This window comes from Megascapheus bottae, chromosome 38, assembly GCF_031878675.1.
Source record: "Megascapheus bottae isolate mThoBot1 chromosome 38, mThoBot2.hap1, whole genome shotgun sequence".
In the NCBI taxonomy this organism is placed as follows: Eukaryota; Metazoa; Chordata; class Mammalia; order Rodentia; family Geomyidae; genus Megascapheus; species Megascapheus bottae.
In genome coordinates this window covers 4,689,830-4,709,061 of record NC_143546.1, presented here as the reverse complement: position 1 = coordinate 4,709,061, position 19,232 = coordinate 4,689,830, and the positions used below count along the sequence as shown (strand labels likewise).

General features: G+C 52.5%; 3 protein-coding genes across 3 annotated transcripts; 2 read left to right on the top strand and 1 right to left on the bottom strand.

The window, feature by feature from the left end:
• Nucleotides 1–241: 241 nt before the first annotated feature.
• Nucleotides 242–9,887, top strand: Arl10 (ARF like GTPase 10). Its single transcript, XM_090325500.1, has 4 exons — nt 242–459; nt 1,103–1,391; nt 6,191–6,366; nt 7,926–9,887. Exons 1-4 carry the CDS (start codon nt 283–285, stop codon nt 8,097–8,099), a joined length of 816 nt encoding a protein of 271 aa, XP_090181626.1. The 5' UTR covers nt 242–282; the 3' UTR covers nt 8,100–9,887.
• A 2,432-nt stretch (nt 9,888–12,319) lies between these two features.
• On the bottom strand, nt 12,320–16,698 carry Nop16 (NOP16 nucleolar protein). Its single transcript, XM_090325364.1, has 5 exons — nt 16,489–16,698; nt 16,262–16,370; nt 14,774–14,831; nt 13,969–14,075; nt 12,320–12,681 (listed from the first exon to the last, which is right to left on the bottom strand). The coding sequence occupies exons 1-5, from the start codon at nt 16,593–16,595 to the stop codon at nt 12,538–12,540; spliced, it is 525 nt and encodes a 174-aa protein (XP_090181490.1). The 5' UTR covers nt 16,596–16,698; the 3' UTR covers nt 12,320–12,537.
• A 109-nt stretch (nt 16,699–16,807) lies between these two features.
• On the top strand, nt 16,808–17,730 carry Higd2a (HIG1 hypoxia inducible domain family member 2A). Its single transcript, XM_090325365.1, has 2 exons — nt 16,808–17,048; nt 17,312–17,730. Exons 1-2 carry the CDS (start codon nt 16,895–16,897, stop codon nt 17,536–17,538), a joined length of 381 nt encoding a protein of 126 aa, XP_090181491.1. The 5' UTR covers nt 16,808–16,894; the 3' UTR covers nt 17,539–17,730.
• Nucleotides 17,731–19,232: the final 1,502 nt, after the last annotated feature.

Here is a 19,232-nt window from a genome sequence, read left to right as displayed (position 1 = left end):
CGTGGCTGGGAGCGGAGCACTGTGGCGGGGAGTCCCCGCTCCAGGGAGCCCGCACCGCCCCCCCTCCCTCCCACCCACTCCCCCACCCCGGGGGGGGGGCGGCGGGCTGAGAGGCCCGGCGTCCGCGGTGCATTGTGGGGCTTGTAGTTCGGGGCCGGGTGGGTGGGCGCGGCTGCGGCAGTCGCAGCGGGGCCATCTTCCGCGGTCGGGCGGGCGGGCTCGGCCCGGGTCGTCCGCCCCCACCCCCGCCCCCCCCCCGCTAGCGGCCCCTCGCCCGGCCCGATGGCTCCGCGGCCGCTGGGCCCCTGGGTGCTGGCGTTGGGAGGCGCCGCGGCCGTGCTGGGCTCGGTGCTGTTCATCCTGTGGAAAACCTACTTCGGACGGGAGCGGCGCTGGGACCGGGACGAGGCGTGGTGGGGCGCGGAACCCGCCAGCCTGCCGCGGTGGGACGACTGGGAGGTGAGAGCGGGGGCCCCGGGATGGCGGCGGCGGGGCCCCGGCGTGGGACGGGGCCTGCGCTCGAGGGGCGTGCCCACCCCGCCAAGCCGGGGCCGGGGGTGTCGGGGGCGGACTCGGCCACCTCCTCGGCCTGCCGCGGGACCGAGAGACCTGGACGGGGGCGGGGGGTGGAGTGTGGCGGAGCGCGGCCGGCGGGACTCGGGCTTTCCGGGCCCGGGAGCGGCGTGCGGCCCGGGCCCCGAGGACGCATGCGCCACGGCGCGCGAGCCCCCCCCCCCGGCCCAGAGGGCGCATGCGCCACGGTGCGTGAGTCACACCCCCCGGGCCCCGAGGGCGCATGCGCCACGGCCCCGCCCCGGGGCATGCCGGGAGCAGTTCTGCAGGCTCTCGGGGCCCCACCGCGCCGCGTCCGCCGTGCGGCTCGGCGGAACCTGGGGTCCGCGGATGAAAGCGGGGGGGGGGGGGGGGAGGGGGTTGCCCTGATCATCGCCGCCCCCCTCCCCCAGCTCTAACGATGGCGTTGGTTTCCCGAGTGTCCACACCGCGCCTGCTCGGGGCCCTGTGAGGGTGTGGGGCGGGAATCCAGGCCTCCCGTCATCCCGCGGCGTGATGGACAGCCGCCGCCTGACCTCTGACCCCGCAGCCGGAGGACGAGGAGGAGGACGAGGACGAGGACGAGGAGGACGACGAGGAGGAGGACGACGAAGAGGAGGACGACGAGGACGAGGAGGAGGAGGAGGAGGAGGAAGGAGAACGGGCGCTGCCGGACCTGGAGCAACGCGAGGTGTTGGTGCTGGGGCTGGACGGCTGTGGGAAGAGCACGTTCCTGCGCACGCTGGCCGGGAAGCCGCCCCTGGACGGCCATGTCCCCACCTGGGGCTTCAACTCCGTGCGGCTGCCCACCAGGAACTTCGAGGTGGACATGCTAGAGAGTGAGCAGACACCCCTCCCCCTCCCTCCCCACTCACCACCCCCAAGGGAAAGGAAGCAGGCCTGGGGGACCTCCCCAGGGTGGAATCCAAAATGCATATTCTAAGCAGGACACGTCCCGCGGTGCAGACCCAGATTCTCATCCCCTGGCATGGAGGGGTCTTCATCCAGGCCTCCAGATTGGTCTCCTGCCTCTGAGCTGCTGAGGGTCTACATGCCTGATGCCCACACTCCAGGCCAAGCGCTTGGTGGTTCACATCTGTCCTGCTTAGCTCCTCCAGAGGCTGAAATCTGAGGATCCTGGTTCAGAGTCAGCCAAGGTAGAAAGATCGATGAGACCAGCAAAAATTCAGAAGTAGAGCTGTCGGCTCAAATGGTAGAGGGAAACCTTGAGCAAGAAAGCTAAGGAACAGTGCTCAGGCCGAGTTCATGCTGTGGTACCAACACACACACGTCTTCCCACCAACTCCATAAAAGGGAAATTAATAATTATCTCCTTTATCCACATGAAGAGAAATCCATATGAAGAAGACATCGCTTGTCCAGGCTCACGTTGGCTGACTTATTTTGTTGTTTTGTGCCAGTACTGGGGCTTGAACTCAGGAAATGGGTGCCATCCCTGAGCTTCTGCTCAAGGCTAGCATTCTCCCACATTCTGACCTTTTCTCTGAGTAGTTCATTTGTGATGGAAGGTTGCCCAGGCTGGCTTTGACCTGAGATCCTCAGATCTCAGCCTCCTGAGTAGCTAGAATGACAGGCGTGGGCCACCACGTTCTCACATTCTTGCTTGGCTTATTTTGCTCAAAGCTGCAGTTCCTCTTTCACCACTGCTGATTTCTGAAGGGTATTTGTTGGTTTTTCTTATGTCCTGTTCCTCCCAGTCTATAATGGCCTCCAATACACTGCCACCTTTCCATCAGACATTAAGTGCCATTCTAGAGTAGTAAAGATTCCTCCTCCTCTGTACTTAACTGCTGCTCCCAGTCTCCACAGAGTGCCCTGTGTTTCTGACTAAGCCATGAGCAGCTTTGGCACAGTCTACTCTGACCCGGATTGCGTATCTCCAAGTAGATACATGTGAGAGTTTTGTGGGTTTGTTGTTTGTTTGTTTTTTTTTGGGGGGGGGGGTGTGTGTGTGTGCTGAAAGTGAGGCTTAAACTCAGGGCTTCCTATTTGCCCTTAGCTTTTTCTACCCCCAAGGCAGACTTTTGCCCAGATTGGCTTCAAACTGAGGCTGCAGTACTCAGTCTGCAAGTGAGTAGCCAGCCACAGAACGTAAACCATTAAGGTGGGTTTAGGGCTAGGAGTTTGGCCTACTGGTAGATTGCTTGCCTAGCATGCATGAAGACCTGGGTTCGATTCCTTGCTACCATATACATAGTAAAAAGCTGGGGGCTGGGAGTTTGGCCTAGTGGTAGAGTGCTTGCCTACCAGGCACAAAGACCTGGGTTCAAGTCCTTGGTACCGTGTGCATAGAAAAAAACCAGAAGTGGTGCTGTGGCTCAAGTGGTAGAGCTCTAGACTTGAGAAAGCCTAAGAACAGTGCTTAGGCCCTGAGTTCCAGCCCTAGGACTGACCAAAAAAAAAAGAAAAGTTGGGTTTAGGGACTGAGAATGTGGCTCAAGTGGCAGAGCTCTAGCCTTAAGCAAAAGAAGCTCAGGTACAGTGCCCAGGCCCTGAGTTCAAGCCCCTGGACTGGCACAAAAAAGAAAAAGGGTGGGTGTACCCAGGTACTGGTGGCTCACACCTGTCATCTTAGCTGTTCGGGAATCTGAGATCTAAGGATCTAAGTTTGAAGCCAGCCCAGGCAGGAAAATCTGTGAGACACTTTTTCTCCAGTAAACTACCATAAAGGCTGGAAGTAGAGCCATGGCTCAAATAAGTACAGTGCTAGCCTTGAACAAAAGAAGCTAAGGGACAGCACCCAGGTTCTGAATTCGAGTCCCAAGAGAATACCAGGCAGGAAGGGAGGGACAGAGGGAGGGAGGGAGGAAGGAATAGGTAGGTTTAGTCAAATGCCCAGTGGATGCCAGGGGTGCAGGTGAAATGGGGACTCTGCACTTAAAACCCTGCCACTCAGCCAGACCATATCCCTTTTTTTTTTTGCCATCCTGAGCTTGAGCTCAGGCCTGAGCACTGTCCTTAGACTTTCTCCAGGCTAGAACTCTACCACTTGAGCCTCAGTACCACTTCCAGCTTTTTTCTATGCATGTGGTACTGAGGAATCGAACCCTGGTCTTCATGCATGCTAGGCAAGCACTTTAACCACTAGGCCAAACTCCCGGCTCCACCATAGCCCTTCTTTAGCCCTGTGTCTGACAGGTAACAGTCCAGGCTCAATGGGGATCACCCAGATTTCCCAAGCAGGTGCAAGGACTTTCTCCCCATTGCCTAACTGCCCCCCCCCCCAGCCTCGGGGATAATTAGTGAAGAAATCCTTGCTTCATGTGCAAGTGTGTGTGTATAAACACTAGAACATGAACTCCAAGCCTCGCACTCTTGCCAGGCTTTTGCAATCAAGGCTGGTGGCTCTCCCACTTGAGCCACACTTTCATCTTTGGCTTTTTACTAAGTAATCGGAGATAAGTGTGTCGTGGATTTGTCTGACCCAGTTGGCTCAAAAGCACGATCCTCAGAGCTCAGCTCCCGGCACACCCCACCTTTCCTCAGTCTCCTGTGACCAGCTTATGAGCTGATTCCATAAGCCATAGCCCAGGATTGATTCTGTGTGGCCCAAACCACTGTCAGTCTCTCCTGTCGTCAGTAAGAACAGCCTCCTTAGTTTCCTGCTTCATTTTCTGTCCCCAGTGTCAGCCAGAAGTGTCTTTCAAAACCCCACATCAGATCATGTCACTCACTGGGGGCTCACAGGTCCTGGCCTATCCACTCTGTGCAAACTCAAACACTTGCTCTCCTCTCTGATTGGGTTGTTTTTTCTCTGTTCCCGTGGTCTGCTTCTTCTCTTCCAGACTTGGTTCTCAACGCCTCCTCCTCGGGGAGATTTTCCCAGACTACTTTCTGTCAGTCCTGGGTCTTGAACTCAGGGCCTAGGAACCTGTCCTTGGGCTCCTTTTGCTCAAGGTTACTGCTTTGCCACTGGAGCCACAGCACCACTTTTGTGTGTGTGTGTGGTTAATTGGAGGCTCCCAGACCTTCCTGCCTGAGCTGGCTTCAAATGTGGATCCTCCTATTTCAGCCTCTTGAGGTAGCTAGGATTACAAGTTCCTGCCTTATCCTGGTCCTCTTTCTTCCTTTTCTGCAATATGTTTCTGTGCTTGCCTGGCCAATCCTGGTTAAGGAATGAGGTTTCTTCAGAGCATGCCAGGCCCCGCCTTGCCCACCTCTGTCTCCAGCACCCAATTCAGTGCTTGGCACCTGGTAATATACTTGATGTGTGCCTGCTATGTGCCAGGCATTGTGCTAAGGCTTTGGGGGTGGGAAGTTCAGTGCTCTGGCTCTCAGAACTTAGGACTTGTTTCAGAACCGGGGCACTGGTAAGAAATGCAGGACAGCCGGGGAGTTTGGCCTACTGGTTAAAGTGCTTGCCTAGCATGCATGAAGACCCGGGTTCGATTCCTCGGTACCACATACATAGAAAAAAGCCGGAAGTGGTGCTGAGGCTCAAGTGGTAGAGCTCTAGCCTTGAGAAAGTCCAAGGACAGTGTTCAGGCACTGAGCTCAAGCCCAGGACTGGCAAAAAAAAAAAAAAAAATGCAGGACAAAGGAGAGGAGAAAGGCAACCTGTGTTACTGGGCTGGAAACTAGCACTTCACAGAGTAGGATGATAAGAGGCAACACTGCATGGGAGAAAGTGGAGAAGATTAACCCTGGGCAGGGAAGGGAGTCCTGACTCTTCTAGGCTTTTGTGTTTTTTTAGGTCTTTTGTGCTTGAGCCCTGCACCCTGAGGACTGTCTCTAAGCTTTTGTATTCAAGGCTAACACCCTGTCACTTGAGTCACAAAGCCACTTCCAGCTTTTTTTGGTAACTAACTAGAGATCAGAGTCTCCCAGACTTTCCTGCCCATTAACAATCCTCAAATCTCAGCCTCTTGAATAGCCACCAGCCCTGGGCCACTTTTCAGCTTTTTGGAGGAGATAAGAACCTCGTGGAAGGCCAGGAATGTGACTTAGTGGTAGGGTGCTTGCCTAGCATGCATGAAGCCCTGGGTTCAGTTCCTCAGTGCCACATACACAGAAAAAGCTAGAAACAGTGCTGTGGCTCAAGGGGTAGAGTGCCAGCCTTGAGCAAAAAGCTCAAGTACAGTGCCCAGGCCCTGAGTTCAAACCCCAGAACTGGGGGGAGTCAAAGGAGAGGGAGGAAAGCCTCTTGGACTTTCCTTGTTCTGGCTAACTTTGAACCACCATCCTCAGATCCCAAGCCCCCTGAGTAGCTGGGAGAACAGGCATGAGGCACTGCACCCAGCTTTTCTAGGTTTCTGATCAATGCCCCAGAGGAAGCTGGGAATTGGCCAGAGGCAAAGCATTGCAGGAGAGAACTGAGAAGTGCCTTTGTAGAGTAGCTGTATTATGCCAGGCCTGTGAAGGGCACACTGCACATGCCACCTTTGGGCTTGTTGTTTTTTGTTTTTATAACCTCCAAATTCAGTTGCATTCAGAAAGGTGTTCTAAGGTCATTTGTAATGAGAGCCCCAGGGTCCCCACTAGAGCTATCAGAGTTCACCTTGAAGCTGATTGGCTTTGGGCCCTGTAGTCCTTCCTTGGGTTTCCATTTCTCCTGGTGGGGCTGTAACAGCCAGGCCCCTCAGGGAGGCCCTGAGCTGATCCTCTGGCCTCTCCTCAGTTGGTGGCAGCCAGAACCTGCGCTTCTACTGGAAAGAGTTCGTGAATGAAGTGGACGTGCTGGTGTTCATGGTGGATTCGGCCGACCGGCCACGGCTGCCCTCAGCCCGACAGGAGCTGCACAAGTTGCTGGACAAGGACCCCGACCTGCCTGTCGTGGTGGTAGCCAACAAGCAGGTAAGGACCGAGGGAGGCTGGACTGGTGAGCCCCTGCCTGTGCTAGCCGCCCTTTCTCATGGATGCCCTATCCCCTTCACTCTAGAGGAAACGGACTCATGGACTTTTCCTCCCCGGGCTGGCTTTGAACTAAGATCCTCAGAGATCCTGCGATCTCAGCCTCCTGAGTAACGGGTGACAAGCCTGAGCCACTGTGCCCAGCTAATCACCGTCCTCTTTGCAGCTCTTTTGCACTTGCAGGAGATAATAGCGAGTTTATAGCAGAGTTTATTTATTAATGTATTTGCTTTTTTTTTTTTTTTTTTTTTAGTTGGTCATGGGGCTTGAACTCTGAGCCTGGGCTCTCCCTGACCTCTTCAGCTCAGGGCTAAGGCCCTACCCCTTGAGCCACAGCGCCACTTCTGCTTTTCTTGTGGTTAATTGGAGATAAAGAGTCTCACAGACTCTAGTGCCCAGGCAGGCTTTGAACCGTGATCCTCAGATCTCAGCCTCTTGAGTAGCTAGGATGACAGGTGTGAGCCACCATGCCTAGCTATATATTTGCTTATTTAATGGGTGGGTACTGGGATTTGAACTCTGGCTTGGCTTTTTCCACTCATGGCTGGCGCCCTACTGCTTGAGCCATACCTCCACTTCCACCTTTTTGGCTGATGAATTGGAGACTCTCACAGACTTTCCTTCCCAGCCTGGCTTTGAACCATCGGATTCAGAGCTGGTTCTGAGTGAAACCCCTGCCTCAAAGTCCAGGAGTGCCAAGTTAAATGTAAACCCCATTCTTGCCACTCAAAAACAGAGACACTGTGAAGGGCAGAAAAAGATTATTCCATGGCGCCCACGAGACGACAGCGCTTGGGATAGCCTCAGCTGTCTTCAGGGGTGCAGACATAGGCTTCAGGTTCAATGCGGGATGTGGGGGGACTGGAGAGCAGGCGTGAGAAAGGTCTACAGAGACAGCAGAGCCAGGCAGCAGATGAGGCCTGATGGACAGTGCGCCCCCTGGAGGAACTGTGGAAAATTGTCATCACTTCATTGCTAGAACCCGTCCAGAACAAGGGTGGCTGAGTTCTGGGCTGTTTGCTGTAAGATAATAAGAGAACAGTGCTTGTTTGAATGGCTCTGTCTTCACACAAGACGCTTATCACTGAATCTTTTTTCCTTCTGCAAACAAAGATCACGAAGGGACTCAACTCAGGCCAAAAGACACATGTATACACTTGAGAGCTTTTAGTTAATTCACAGGGCCAAACAAAAGCATCTTTTGTTTGTGTTTTATTTTTTATTTTTTCTTGCCAATCCTGGGCTTGGGATAAGGACCTGAGCACTGTCCTTGGACTTTCTCAAGGCTAGAGCTCTACCACTTGAGCCACAGCACCACTTCTGGCTTTTTGCTGTGTGTGTGGTACCAAGGAATCGAACCAGGGTCTTCGTGCATGTTAGGCGAGCACTCTACCACTAGGCTATCCTGGCCCTTTAAAAGTATCTTTGAAATCAGCTCCTACCCTGCAACGTTGGGCCTTGCAACACCATGTGCTAATTGATTGGCTTCTCGTTCATCCCAGGACCTGGGTGAGGCCATGAGTGTGGCTGAGCTTCAGCGGGAGCTGGGCCTGCTGGATGTGGGTAGCCAGCGGGAAGTTTTCCTCTTGGCAGCCAGCATCGCCCCTACAGGACCCGGCTTTGAAGAACCCGGCACTGTGCAGATCTGGAAACTGCTCTTGGAGCTCCTCTCCTAGGCCTGAGCTGCCCGCTTGCCGCCCAGCTTTTGGGGGCCCACAGGTCCATTGCTTCCTGACTCCTCCTCCCCATCCTGGGCCCGGGGCCCGAGTTAGAGAGCATTTCCCCTCACCCTTCAGTCCCTCAAGAGCAAGGCCAAGCAGGACACCAGTGGCTCGCACCTGCCCTCCTAGCTACCCCGGAGGCTGAGAAGTAAGGATTGAGATTTGAAGCCAGCCTGGGCAGGAAAGACCAAGAGACTAGCAAAAAGCAGTGTGGAGCTGTGGCTCAAGTGATAGGGCCAAGGAAAGCTCATGGACAGTACCCAAGCCCCAGGCTCAAGACCCATGACTGGCACAAGAAAAGCAAGCACCATCCAAAGGCATCCTGGCAGAATGGCCAGGGTTCAGAAGCAGGAGGTGGGCGAGGCACAGGTGAGAGAGTCACGCGTCGGGCTCACTGCAGGCCTGAGTGTGGATCTAGCATTCCCTTTGACCTGCGCGCTGGGCTCGGGGTTCCCCTGAGCCCTCTTTCCTTCCCGTGACTTCATGTACTTGTGTTAAGGACCGCCAGGGGGCGCTGCGCTTGCTCCCTGGTCTGCTTGACTCTCCGTTGCTCTTCAGCCCCTGCTCTGCCTCACACTGCCTGTGGCCTTGTGCAGTCTCAGCCTCTGTGGCCCCAGAGTCACTTGTTAATTTTTATTTTATTTATTATTATGTTTAGTGCCAGTACTGGGGCTTGAATTTAGGGGCCTAGACACTGTCCCTTAGCTTTTTGCAGGTGGCTTCGAGATGAGAATCACTGCACAGTTTTCTGCCCAGGCTGCTTTCAAAACTGTAATCCTCAGATCTTGTCTCCTGGGTAGCTAGGCTGACAGGCGTGATGAGCCAACAGGCACCCAACACTGACTGGGCGGTTTCAAAACACCTCCCAGCTTTTAAGACACCTGATAACTTCTCTTCAGTTCCTCCACCAGACAAAAAGCGAAGATGGCTTTTCCCCCTCATCTGGAGATTGCCTGTGCCTAAGTCTGGGGAAAGAAAGAGCCCATGTTAACTGGAGCTGGGACTCTTGAGCCTTAGAACTGCATTTTTATTTATTTATTATTTATGTATTTATCAAAGGGATCAGGCCAAAGGTCCAGGCTCTTCTTTCTAGGTGCTTTAGTCACCGCCCCAGGTGACTGTCAAAACCTGAAGTCCACCACGAGGGTGGCTTTTGAAACCATGTGGTATCATAATTAATAGGTGACAAAACCGGGCACTGGTGGCTCACGCCTGTAATCCTAGCTACTCAGGAGACTGATATCTGAGGATTGGGATTCAGAGCCTGCCTGGTTATCTTCAATTAACCCCCAGAAAACTAGAAGTGGAGCTTCGGTTCAAAGAGAGTGTGGCCTTGGACAGAAGAGCTCAAGGACAGGGGGGTCCAGGCCGAGGTCAAGCTCCACAACCGAGAAAAATTAAAAAGAAGGTAACACTAATTCACAGAAAGTTAGGTATCATACCCCGTCTGTGTAGGTAAGTGACAAGGACTCTGGAGAGGAGATAGCAATCATGTGAATCCAAAGGACAATAGTAGACTGGCCTACAGAGCACACACTAGCCTTTGGGGACCACCTGTGCCCTGAGAGAGCGGCCTTGGGCTAAATTCTGGGGTGCCCTGTAGGCCACATTCCTCATTTGTGTATATGGTGTGACCCGCCAGCTTAAGAACTGCTTTTGTGTTGACACTTCTTGGTGCCAGAAGATCAAATTACAATGGACTGTGGACTTTCGGTTTTTTAGGCGCTATCCCACTGTTTGTTTTCTAAGTAAGATTACATGGTGTGCCTCTGTTTCATTTGACATTTACCCAGCATGCCTCAGTGCCATCCTGTGGCACTGACTGCCAGGAGAAGCAGAGCCCCAGTGGCCTTGGGCTGGGAGAACATTTTGATGAAATCAACCCTAACCCTTCTCCCATTCAGTTCCCTCTCCATAAGCGGAACTTTTTCTTCACATCAAACATTTCAGGAATAGTCTAGGTCCCCCCTGCCCTCTGGGATTCATTTTGGTAAATAGTCTCTGGTCAGAGGCACAGAGATAACGTGGGTTTTATAGTAGTCTTTGCACCTCGGCTGTAGACTTCTTATCTTGGCATTGGGTGAAAAATTTTTATGTCTAGCTAGCTGCCCGTGGCTCACGCCCGTGATCCTGACTACACAAGAGACTGAGATCTTTGGATCATGGTTTGAGGGCAGCCCAGGCAGAGAAACTCTGAGGACCTCCCATCTCCTATGAACCCAACAAAAAAACCAGACTGGGGGCATGACTCAAGTGGCAAAGCACCAACTGTGATCAAGCAAAGCTGGTCAAGGACCCAAGGCTCCAACTTTTAAGTCCTGGTACTGGCACCAAAACAAGAAACTTTGTGTCTGTCCTGTGAACAGAAAATAGCTTTGTGTCTGTTCACTTTGTTGTCGCGTAATTGAAGCTACCAATGGAGCCAGCATGGTTTGTTGAGGAACCCTTCCTAATTACCATCTGCCTTGGTGTGGATTCTTATCAAAATGTACATTTTTACGGTCCTCAGTACGGGGAGATGGATTTGCAAAATAAAGTTTCCACTGTGTCTACTGGAGGGTCTTTTGTTTTTTTTAAATCAAGATGGCTGAGATCCAGGTTCTATGTGTCTTTCCTATAATTCTAGACCTTCAGAAAGGTGAGATCTGAAGATTGTGGGCCAGGCAGATAAATCCCGGACACGCTTATCTCCCATGAACCAACAAAAGCTGGAAGTAGAGTTGTGGCACAAGTGGTAGAATACCAGCCTTAGGGACAGCACTGAGTTTACTATTAGTATATACACAGAAAAAGACCAGAACCCTAGATGCCAGTGGTAAGATATGCTGAGGGCCCTGAAGATCTAGGTACCACCCAGCTCAGAGACAGCACCCAGTCCCTGAGTTCAAGTCCCACACCCCTGGCACAGCCAGCTTTCTTACCACTAGGATGAAGGTAATACACAAAACCTCATATAAAATGTACTCTTCCATGGGGAAAGGAGCCTAGCCTAGTGGTAGAATCCTCATCTAGCATGCACGAAGCCCTGGGTTCGATTCCCTGGTACCACACACTCAGAAGCTGGAAGTGGCCCTGTGGCTCAAATGGCAGAGCACTATAATGCCCTGAGCAAAAAGTGTCCAAGGACAGTACCCAGGCCCTGAGTTTAAGCAAGCCCCAGGACTGGCAAAAATAAAATGTACTCTTCCATCTGAGCCGTGCCCCCGGCCCTTTTTGGCATCAGTTATTTCTCCAGCATCCATTCTCCTACCCATACCTTCCCACATAGCTAGAATCACTGGGATCTGTTTGAATCACCCAACTTAGTAAGTGTAAGAACTTAAAACTGCCCAGCCCACACCCTGCCTGCAATCCTGTCTCAAAACAGACATGACCTTGCACCAGACTGGGCAGGCCTAGCCTGAGGAAGGCCAGCTGGCTGGCTGGGACCTGTATGTGGCAAATGAGTGACACGCAGGCTGGGTGCTGGTAGGCCAAGATCTGAGGATAAGGGCTCAAAGCTAGCCTGGGCAGGAAAGTCATGAGACTCTAGACATAAAGCTGTGGCTCGAATGATAAGAGCACCAAGCTTGAGCACAGGGATGGCACGCAGGCCCCAAGTTCAAGCCCCACAAACAGCCCTGGAGGAGGAGGTTTGGGGAACTGGGGTTCAGTTTAAAACAAGGCCAATAAAAGCAAGGAGGGCTTCTTCACGGGACAGGATGCAGAGCTGACCTGAGGTGGGACCAGAAGTACAAGTTAGGCTATGATACACAGCCCGGGCCTCCCAGCAAGCTTTGGGATGAGAGCAAGTGGAAACGCTATATAGGAAACCAAGGCAAAATAGCAAATCAAGACGAGTAAGAACGTGCAAGCCATGGCCAGTATTGTTGGGCAGAACAGCTTCTGCTCTGGCAGGGTTGGTATTCTCTGTGGCAGCCCCAGGGTGTGTCTGGGAATGGTGAATCCCAAACCACCAGAGAAGCAAAACGTCAGGGTCGGAGGTGAGTGTCAGCCAATAGGCCAAAAAAAGAAGTATCAGCGAGGCCGGGAGTTTGACCTAGTGGTAGAGTGCTTGCCTAGCATGCACGAAGACCTGGGTTCGATTCCTCGGTGCCACATGCGTAGGAAAAAAAAAAAAGTGTCAGGTACTGAGTCGGAATTACCATTCTTGAACCTTAAAAAAGAAAAAGAGAAACAAAATATCCGTTGTTTTATTATATACAGATTATAGTCACAGAGGGCGACCTCTGTGAACACACCAAGTTTGGGCTTTTGAGAGCCAGAGGACAGGGTGTGACTCTTCTATGTGCCCCAGTAATCTGGGTCTATGGATTCTAACCAGTCACGCCTGGAGCTATCAACTTCTTGCCTTGAACCCTGTCGCTAGCCTCTTTGGTTAACTGGAAACCAATCAGTCAACTTCCATCTTCCTATCCTGCAGAGACTCGCTGAAGGCTTGCCATTCCGCTGGGTAAAAGCGCTTATAGACATTGATTTTATTCCGAATCTGCTTGGGTGTATCTTGATAGTAATTCTTCTCATCTCGGGCCATAGCCTAGGAAAGAAGAGGGATCACCACTGAGGAGGGCTGGACAGGCAAAGGTTCAAATCCTCCTTGTCCCTGAATGGCGTGAGCCACTTTCTAGCTCTGAGATCCTAACACTTAAGCCACAGCTCCACTTCTGGCTTTCTGGTGGTCATTAAGAGATGAGGCTAAGGGGCCGGGAGTTTGGCCTAGTGGTTAAAGTGCTTGCCTAGCATGCATGAAGACCCAGGTTCGAGTCCTTGGTACCACATACATAGAAAAAAGCCAGAAGTGGTGCTGAGGCTCAAGTGGTAGAGCTCTAGCCTTGAGAAAGTCCAAGGACAGTGCTCAGGCCCTGAGCTCAAGCCCAGGACTGGCAAAAAAAAAAAAAAAGAGATGAGGCTAAATCGGAGAATTGCAATTCAAAAGCAGTAAAGTCCCTAAGAGACTCTTACCTCCAATTAACCACCAAAAAGCCAGACGTGGAGCTGTGGCTCAAGTGGTAAGAGTGCTAGCCTTGAGCAAAAAAAGCTAAACAGCCCCGAAACCCTGCGTTCAAACCCCAGTACAAGAAAGCCAAAATTTGATCTTCACTTGCCCCTTATCATACTTAAAATGGCAATGAGTTCAAGTTAGTGGAGGGGGAAATGGAGTTCTGTTGTGACTTTCCTGTCCAGGCAGGCTTTGAACTGTGACTCAGAGTTCAGCCTCTTTAGTAGCTACAGGCATGAGCCACTGGCACCCAACTTTAAGTTCTTTCAAGATGGGGAAACTGAGGGAACGCAAAGGAAGCGGTGACACCGTCCCAGAATAATACTCATTACATGATTTATGGAACTGTAACCCCTCCATTCATCACCTTAATAATAACAATAAAATTATATTAAGGGCTGGGGATGTGGCTTAGTGGTAGAATGCTTGCCTCGCAGCCCTGGTGTTTGATTTCTCAGTACCAAATAAACAGAAAAAGCCAGAAGTGGTGCTGTGGCTCAAGTAGTACAGTGCTAGCCTTGAGCGAAAGAAGTTCAGGGACAGTGCCGAGGGCCTGAGTTCAAGCCCCAGGCCTGGCAAAAAATAAATAAATAAATAAAATCAAATAGATAAGATAAATTAAAAAAAAAAATACATGGAAGGAAAATGGTCTCTGTGAGACCCCTGGGTCACTCTGCTCCCTCTGTCCCGACGGTCAGCCTCTGTTTACACTAGCTCCCCATCAAAGTTCCTCCCTGTCTTCCTCCTCCTTTCTACTCCAACTAGGCCATAGAAGTCCTGTGCGCGCCCCCAGAAAGCCCTAGGGCTCCTGCCCAGTACCCGCACCTTGTAGTCTTCACCGTGGTTCTCTACCATGTAGCGGACATAGTCAATGAGGTCCCGAGACAGCGTGTTTCCTTTCTTTTCTGGGAGGCTGGCTTCTGCTTCCAGATCTGAGACAGCAGGAAAACAGGAGACAGTGTGAGAAGTTGCCTACTGTGCTATCTGAGCTAACATCCTTTATCCAATCCCATGTCACAAGAATTGCTATGCTAACCCACTTCTGGAATCTTCCTCTTCAGCCCTAGCACCCCAGCGGCTTCCTCCTTACATCCAAGATTCTCTTTAAGCCACGTCATGTTCTCTAGGCCTCAGAGGGGTTAAAAGGAAGACTCCTTTGCTCCCTGGGTGCTGCTAGTAGCTCATGGTTGTGATATTAGCTACTCAGGAGGCTGAGATCTGAGCGCCATGCCATGGTTCAAAGTCAGCCCTAGCAGAAAAAGTTTAGGAAACTCTCATCTCCAATGAACCACCAAAAAAGTTGGAAGTAGAGCTGTGACTCACACGTAAGGACAGAGCTCAGGCCCCGAGTTCAAGCCCGAGGCCAGCACTAAACAAACAAAATACTCGGTCCATATTTACTGATTTCTTTTCTATCCTCCCAGAAATCTGGCTCTAATCCTCCTTCAACATCTCTGACCTTAGCTCACATTTACATTTAGTTTAGTGATACCCTGAAAATGTCTCAGACAAGAACACTGTCCTGTGACCCCTGAACCAGCTCACATCTTCTCTATGAACCTTCCTCTTCTACACTGAGGACTCTTCCCAGCACTGCTAGGGCAGGAGAGAGGGGTTAGGCCACACCCACCATTTAACACATACGGTTTCCTCACAATATCTTTTCCATCCACCTCCATGGGCTTCTCCTGCAAAGAACATAGCCTGTGAGACCAGCAAACAACAAATGACCCTTGACCAGGAAAGGTTTGACAGGGATCAGGGGAGGATCCTGCCCATTCCACTGTAACTATATTATACAGAACACTATATATTTTATAACTATATTACGTATATTATATAGTACCTAACAATCCTTGCCTTTTGGTCAGGCAGAACTAGGTAACAGGGGAAACTTAGCCCTGAAGCTTCTACAACGAATATTCACAGTTGCCCAAAGAAAATACAGCAAGTAATTCTCCAGTGATTATATACAAAATTCAGATTCAAGCCAGGAGCCCATAATTCTATTCAGAAGGCTTGCGATCTGAAGATCCTGGTTCAAAGCAGGAATGTCCCCCAGCCTCTTACCTCAGTTAACCACCATGAAGCTAGAAGTAGAAGTGTGACTCAAGTGGTAGAGCACCACCCTTAAGTGAAAAGGTCAAGGGACAGCGCCCAGGCCCTGAGTTCAAGCTCCAGGACTGGCGAAGAAAAAAAAAATAAGGAAAAAGTAACTGGGTGGTGCTAGGTACTATTTTCATTTTTGTGGATCGTTGGGCTTCAACTCTGGGCCTGGGAGCTCTTCAGCTCAAGGCTGCCGCCCTACCACTGGTGCCACAGTGCCACTTCCAGTTTTCTAATGGTTAACTGGAGGTAAGAGTCTCATGGACTTTTGTGCCTGGGCTGGCTTTGTAACTGCTAAGAAAAAGTAAGCCTTTGACAAGAATTCAAGAATGGATGGTCTCTTTTCTAAGCTTGGTAATCAACTGTACTTAGCCTGTGAATCTAATCCCTCGACAAGGGAGAGGGACAGGTGGGATTGAGATCGAAGCCCAGGAAACTTCCCTGCAGAGTGAGCCTGCCTAACTCTGGGTAGGTTAACAGCACCGCACCCTTCTGTGCAAAAGTGAACTGCCTTGCCGAATTCTCCTTGTGCGTCCATTCATTTCTGACAGCTGGAGAGTCATGCACTTCTAACACAAGGACTCAGAGAAACTTTTTTTTTCAGGCCTGTGGCCCAGTGGTGGAGTGCTTGCCCAGCATGCACAAAACCCCAGATTGGGTTCCTCCCCACTGCATACACAGATAAAGCCGGAAGTGGAGCTGCGTGTGGCTAGCTAGCCTGGAGCAAAAGAAGCTCAGGGACAATACTAAGGCCAGGGGTTCCAGCGCCAGGGCTGGCAATAATAATAATAATGATGATAATAATAATAATTTCAGAGGGAGCAGAAATGGAGGTCCAAACAAATACGTGCTGGGGGAGGTGAGGGGCTGCTCCTAAGTCAATGAGGATCAGTGAAAACCTGAAAGGGATGGAGGGGAAGGAGGGACAGAGGGACCCAGGGGTAGGGGGAGCGGGGAGGAGGACAGGTCTGAAGCCCAGCCCGGCCCCAGCAGAGCGGGAGTTGGTCAGTACCTTCCTCTTACGGAGGGGAACGGCCTTGTTGGGGTCCATGGCGAGCCCCATCTCCGCCAGGTTCTGCCGCACCGACTTGTTGTGGTCCCAGGCATGTCGGATATGGGAGCTAGGAGCCAAGTGGAGAGGGATCGAGGCCTGGCCGGCGCCCGCGGGCCTCCCAGGCCCCCCGCACCCCGGGCCCGGCCCCGCCGCACCCCGGGCCCCCGGAACGCCGGCTTCCTCACCACTCGATGCGCGGCGCCGCCTTCCGCCGAGCATTGCGGTTCAGACGCTTGCGGTTGACATTGTAACCGAACTTCTGCCTCCGGGTCTTGCCCTTGGCCTTGGGCATCGCGGGGAACACGGCACCCGCGGGTTCCCCCGCGCTCCGCTCTCAGAACCGCGTGTTTTCCCCCCCCCCACCGGACTTCTTCCGGGAGGCTCTGCAAGGCCTTCTGGGAAACGTTCCCCGGAGGACTTCCGACGCTGAGGACTACCATTCCCAGAATGCAACGGGATGCCCTCCCCCCACGCCTGCGTACTCCGCTCCGTTGGTTGGGGGGGGGGGTTCCCGCCCCGCCCCTTTTCGTGACCTCATCGGGAGGGCGGAGCGGAGCGTCCCGGTATTCTCCGAGTTCCTTCTCACGAAACATGGCAACTCCGAGCCCTGTGAATCCGGAGACGCCCTTTGAACCCTCGCAGCCTCCAGTCATCGAGGGCTTTACACCCTCTTCGTTCGGTCAGCCAGAAAGCTTCAAGGAAAAGTTCATCCGCAAGACCCGAGAGAACCCAATGGTGCCCATAGGTAAGGGGTGTGCGGTGGGAACCTTAGACGGGAAGCGGCCGTGGTGTCGTGAGGGGAATGAAATAAGGGAGGACCGGAAGTGTGGCGAAAGGGGCGGGGCGGTGAGGATGCGCTTGACTGGAACGGAAGTAGCACGGTTCAGGGGCGGACTTAAGGCGGAGGGGGCGGAGCCTGGCCCGCCCCGCCCCCGCCGCCGGGTTCCATGGGCCCGGGCCGTGGCGGGCCAGCCTGTTGCTCCCCCTGCCTTGCTGTCTCCTCCCCAGGATGCCTGGGCACGACGGCCGCCCTCTCCTACGGCCTCTACTGCTTCCACCGGGGCCAGACCCACCGCTCCCAGCTCATGATGCGAACCCGCATCGCCGCCCAGGGCTTCACGATCGTGGCCATCCTGTTCGGCTTAGCCGCCACGTCGATGAAATATCGGGCCTCAACTCCAGGGCCGAGCCTCGAGAGCTCCGCGGAGAGGATGGGAGCCAACCACCGGCCCTGATGAAGACGGCCAGCAGGGCCCTGCGTCGTGGAGGGAGGAGGACGGGGGCCGCTGTCGTAACCGTCGGGCTTTTTGGTTTTTAATTTTCCAGAGATCCCAGGTTGGGTTTCTAGTTTGGTTGCTGGCTTGCAATGCTTGGGTTTGGGCCACATCACCTCCACCAGCTACTGAATAAACTTTAATGTGAATATAGTTTGGTGAATTCCATGCTCCACAGACTGTAGGTTGGTGGCCTTTACCGGTCTAGTAGCCGGTCTTTGGTAACTTGTCACCTGGAGCACTTAAAGTACAGATTTCCAGAGGCTCCTTCTTGAAATTCTCGTTTTCAGTGGTCCTAAGCGTGGTGATAATTTGGGGAGAAGGGCGAAGAGCTGTTGTATCAGCAGCTTTCGAATTTCCAGTAGCCTTCAGAGGCTCTGACACAGCCATGTCAGAGCAAGGGTGTTCGCCCTCCGACGTGTACCCTCTCTCCACACCACCCCAAACCTCCTAAGAGGGTGGCACTGATCTAGAACATCCCATATTACATCGTTTTGTTCCAATACTGGGGCTTGAACTCAAGGCCTGGAACTTCTCTGCCCAAGGCTGGTACACTACCACACTTCCACTGCAGCTTTTTCCTAGTTAATGGTGATTTTAAAATGTCTCACAGGGGGCCAGAGTTTGGCCTAGTGGTAGAGTGCTTGCCTAGCATGCACGAAGACCAAGGTTCAATTCCTAGGTACCACATACATAGAAAAAGCCAGGAGTGGTGCTGTGGCCCAAGTGGTAGAGTGCTAACCTTGAGAAAAAAAAAAAAGTCTCACAGACTTTCCCCAAGTTTTCTTTGAACTATGATTCTCAGATGTCAGCTTCTGAGTAGCTGGGATTACAGGTGTAAACCACTGGATTCCCACCCCATGTTTTGAAGTCTTCTGCAGATTTTCTTGGTCCTGCTGTGACTTGAGGGACCTGGGGTCCTCCCATGGGGTGACTTCTTTTGCAGTACACCTTCAAGCTGTCAGAGGGAAGAAGGAATGAGGACAATCCCCTCCTGAGGCCATGACAATCTAGATAGAGTAAAGAGTGTGTGTTCAGAGCCATGTAGAGTCCTTGACTTCATAGTCTCAGCGGGGAGACAAGTACAGGGTAATCACTCTGGATCTCAAGAAACAAGGAAAGGACGAGCACCAGTGATTCACGCCTGTAATCCTAGCTACTCGGAAGGCTTGAGATCTGAGGATTGCAGTTCCAAGCGGCCCAGATGGCAAAGTGCAGAAACACTCATTTGTCATCCAAGCAGCAAGTCAAGATGTGAGCTCAAGGGGCCGGGAGTTTGGCCTAGTGGTAGAGTGCTTGCCTAGCATGCACGAAGACCCGGGTTCAATTCCTCAGTACCCCACATACATAGCAAAAAGCCGGAAGTAGTGCTGAGGCTCAAGTGGTAGAGCGCTAGCCTTGAGAAAGTCCAAGGACAGTGCTCAGGCCCTGAGCTCAAGCCCAGGACTGGCAAAAAAAAAAAAGTTAGGCAATAGTCCCCAGGCCCTAAATTCCATCTCTAGTACATACACACAGAGATGGAAAGATGAGGACCAGAGAACTTTTAGAGGGTGACCATTATTTGTAAGAACTAGTGTTATTGTGTCTCCACCCCCAGAAAAAGGTTGTTCCTCCCAGATCCTGAAAATGTGACTATATTGGGCAATAGGTAAGAG

Bases quoted from the DNA above. Each gene is read 5' to 3' on its own strand.
- Arl10 (XM_090325500.1), top strand. From the start codon at position 283: ATGGCTCCGCGGCCGCTGGGCCCCTGGGTGCTGGCGTTGGGAGGCGCC. The intron at 460-1,102 runs GTGAGAGCGGGG...CTGACCCCGCAG, and splicing joins CGCGGTGGGACGACTGGGAG to CCGGAGGACGAGGAGGAGGA. The intron at 1,392-6,190 runs GTGAGCAGACAC...GCCTCTCCTCAG, and splicing joins CGAGGTGGACATGCTAGAGA to TTGGTGGCAGCCAGAACCTG.
- Nop16 (XM_090325364.1), bottom strand. From the start codon at position 16,595: ATGCCCAAGGCCAAGGGCAAGACCCGGAGGCAGAAGTTCGGTTACAAT. The intron at 16,371-16,488 runs GTGAGGAAGCCG...CTTGGCTCCTAG, and splicing joins GCGGCGCCGCGCATCGAGTG to CTCCCATATCCGACATGCCT. The intron at 14,076-14,773 runs GTGGGTGTGGCC...CTGCTGTCTCAG, and splicing joins GAAACCGTATGTGTTAAATG to ATCTGGAAGCAGAAGCCAGC.
- Higd2a (XM_090325365.1), top strand. From the start codon at position 16,895: ATGGCAACTCCGAGCCCTGTGAATCCGGAGACGCCCTTTGAACCCTCG. The intron at 17,049-17,311 runs GTAAGGGGTGTG...TCTCCTCCCCAG, and splicing joins GAACCCAATGGTGCCCATAG to GATGCCTGGGCACGACGGCC.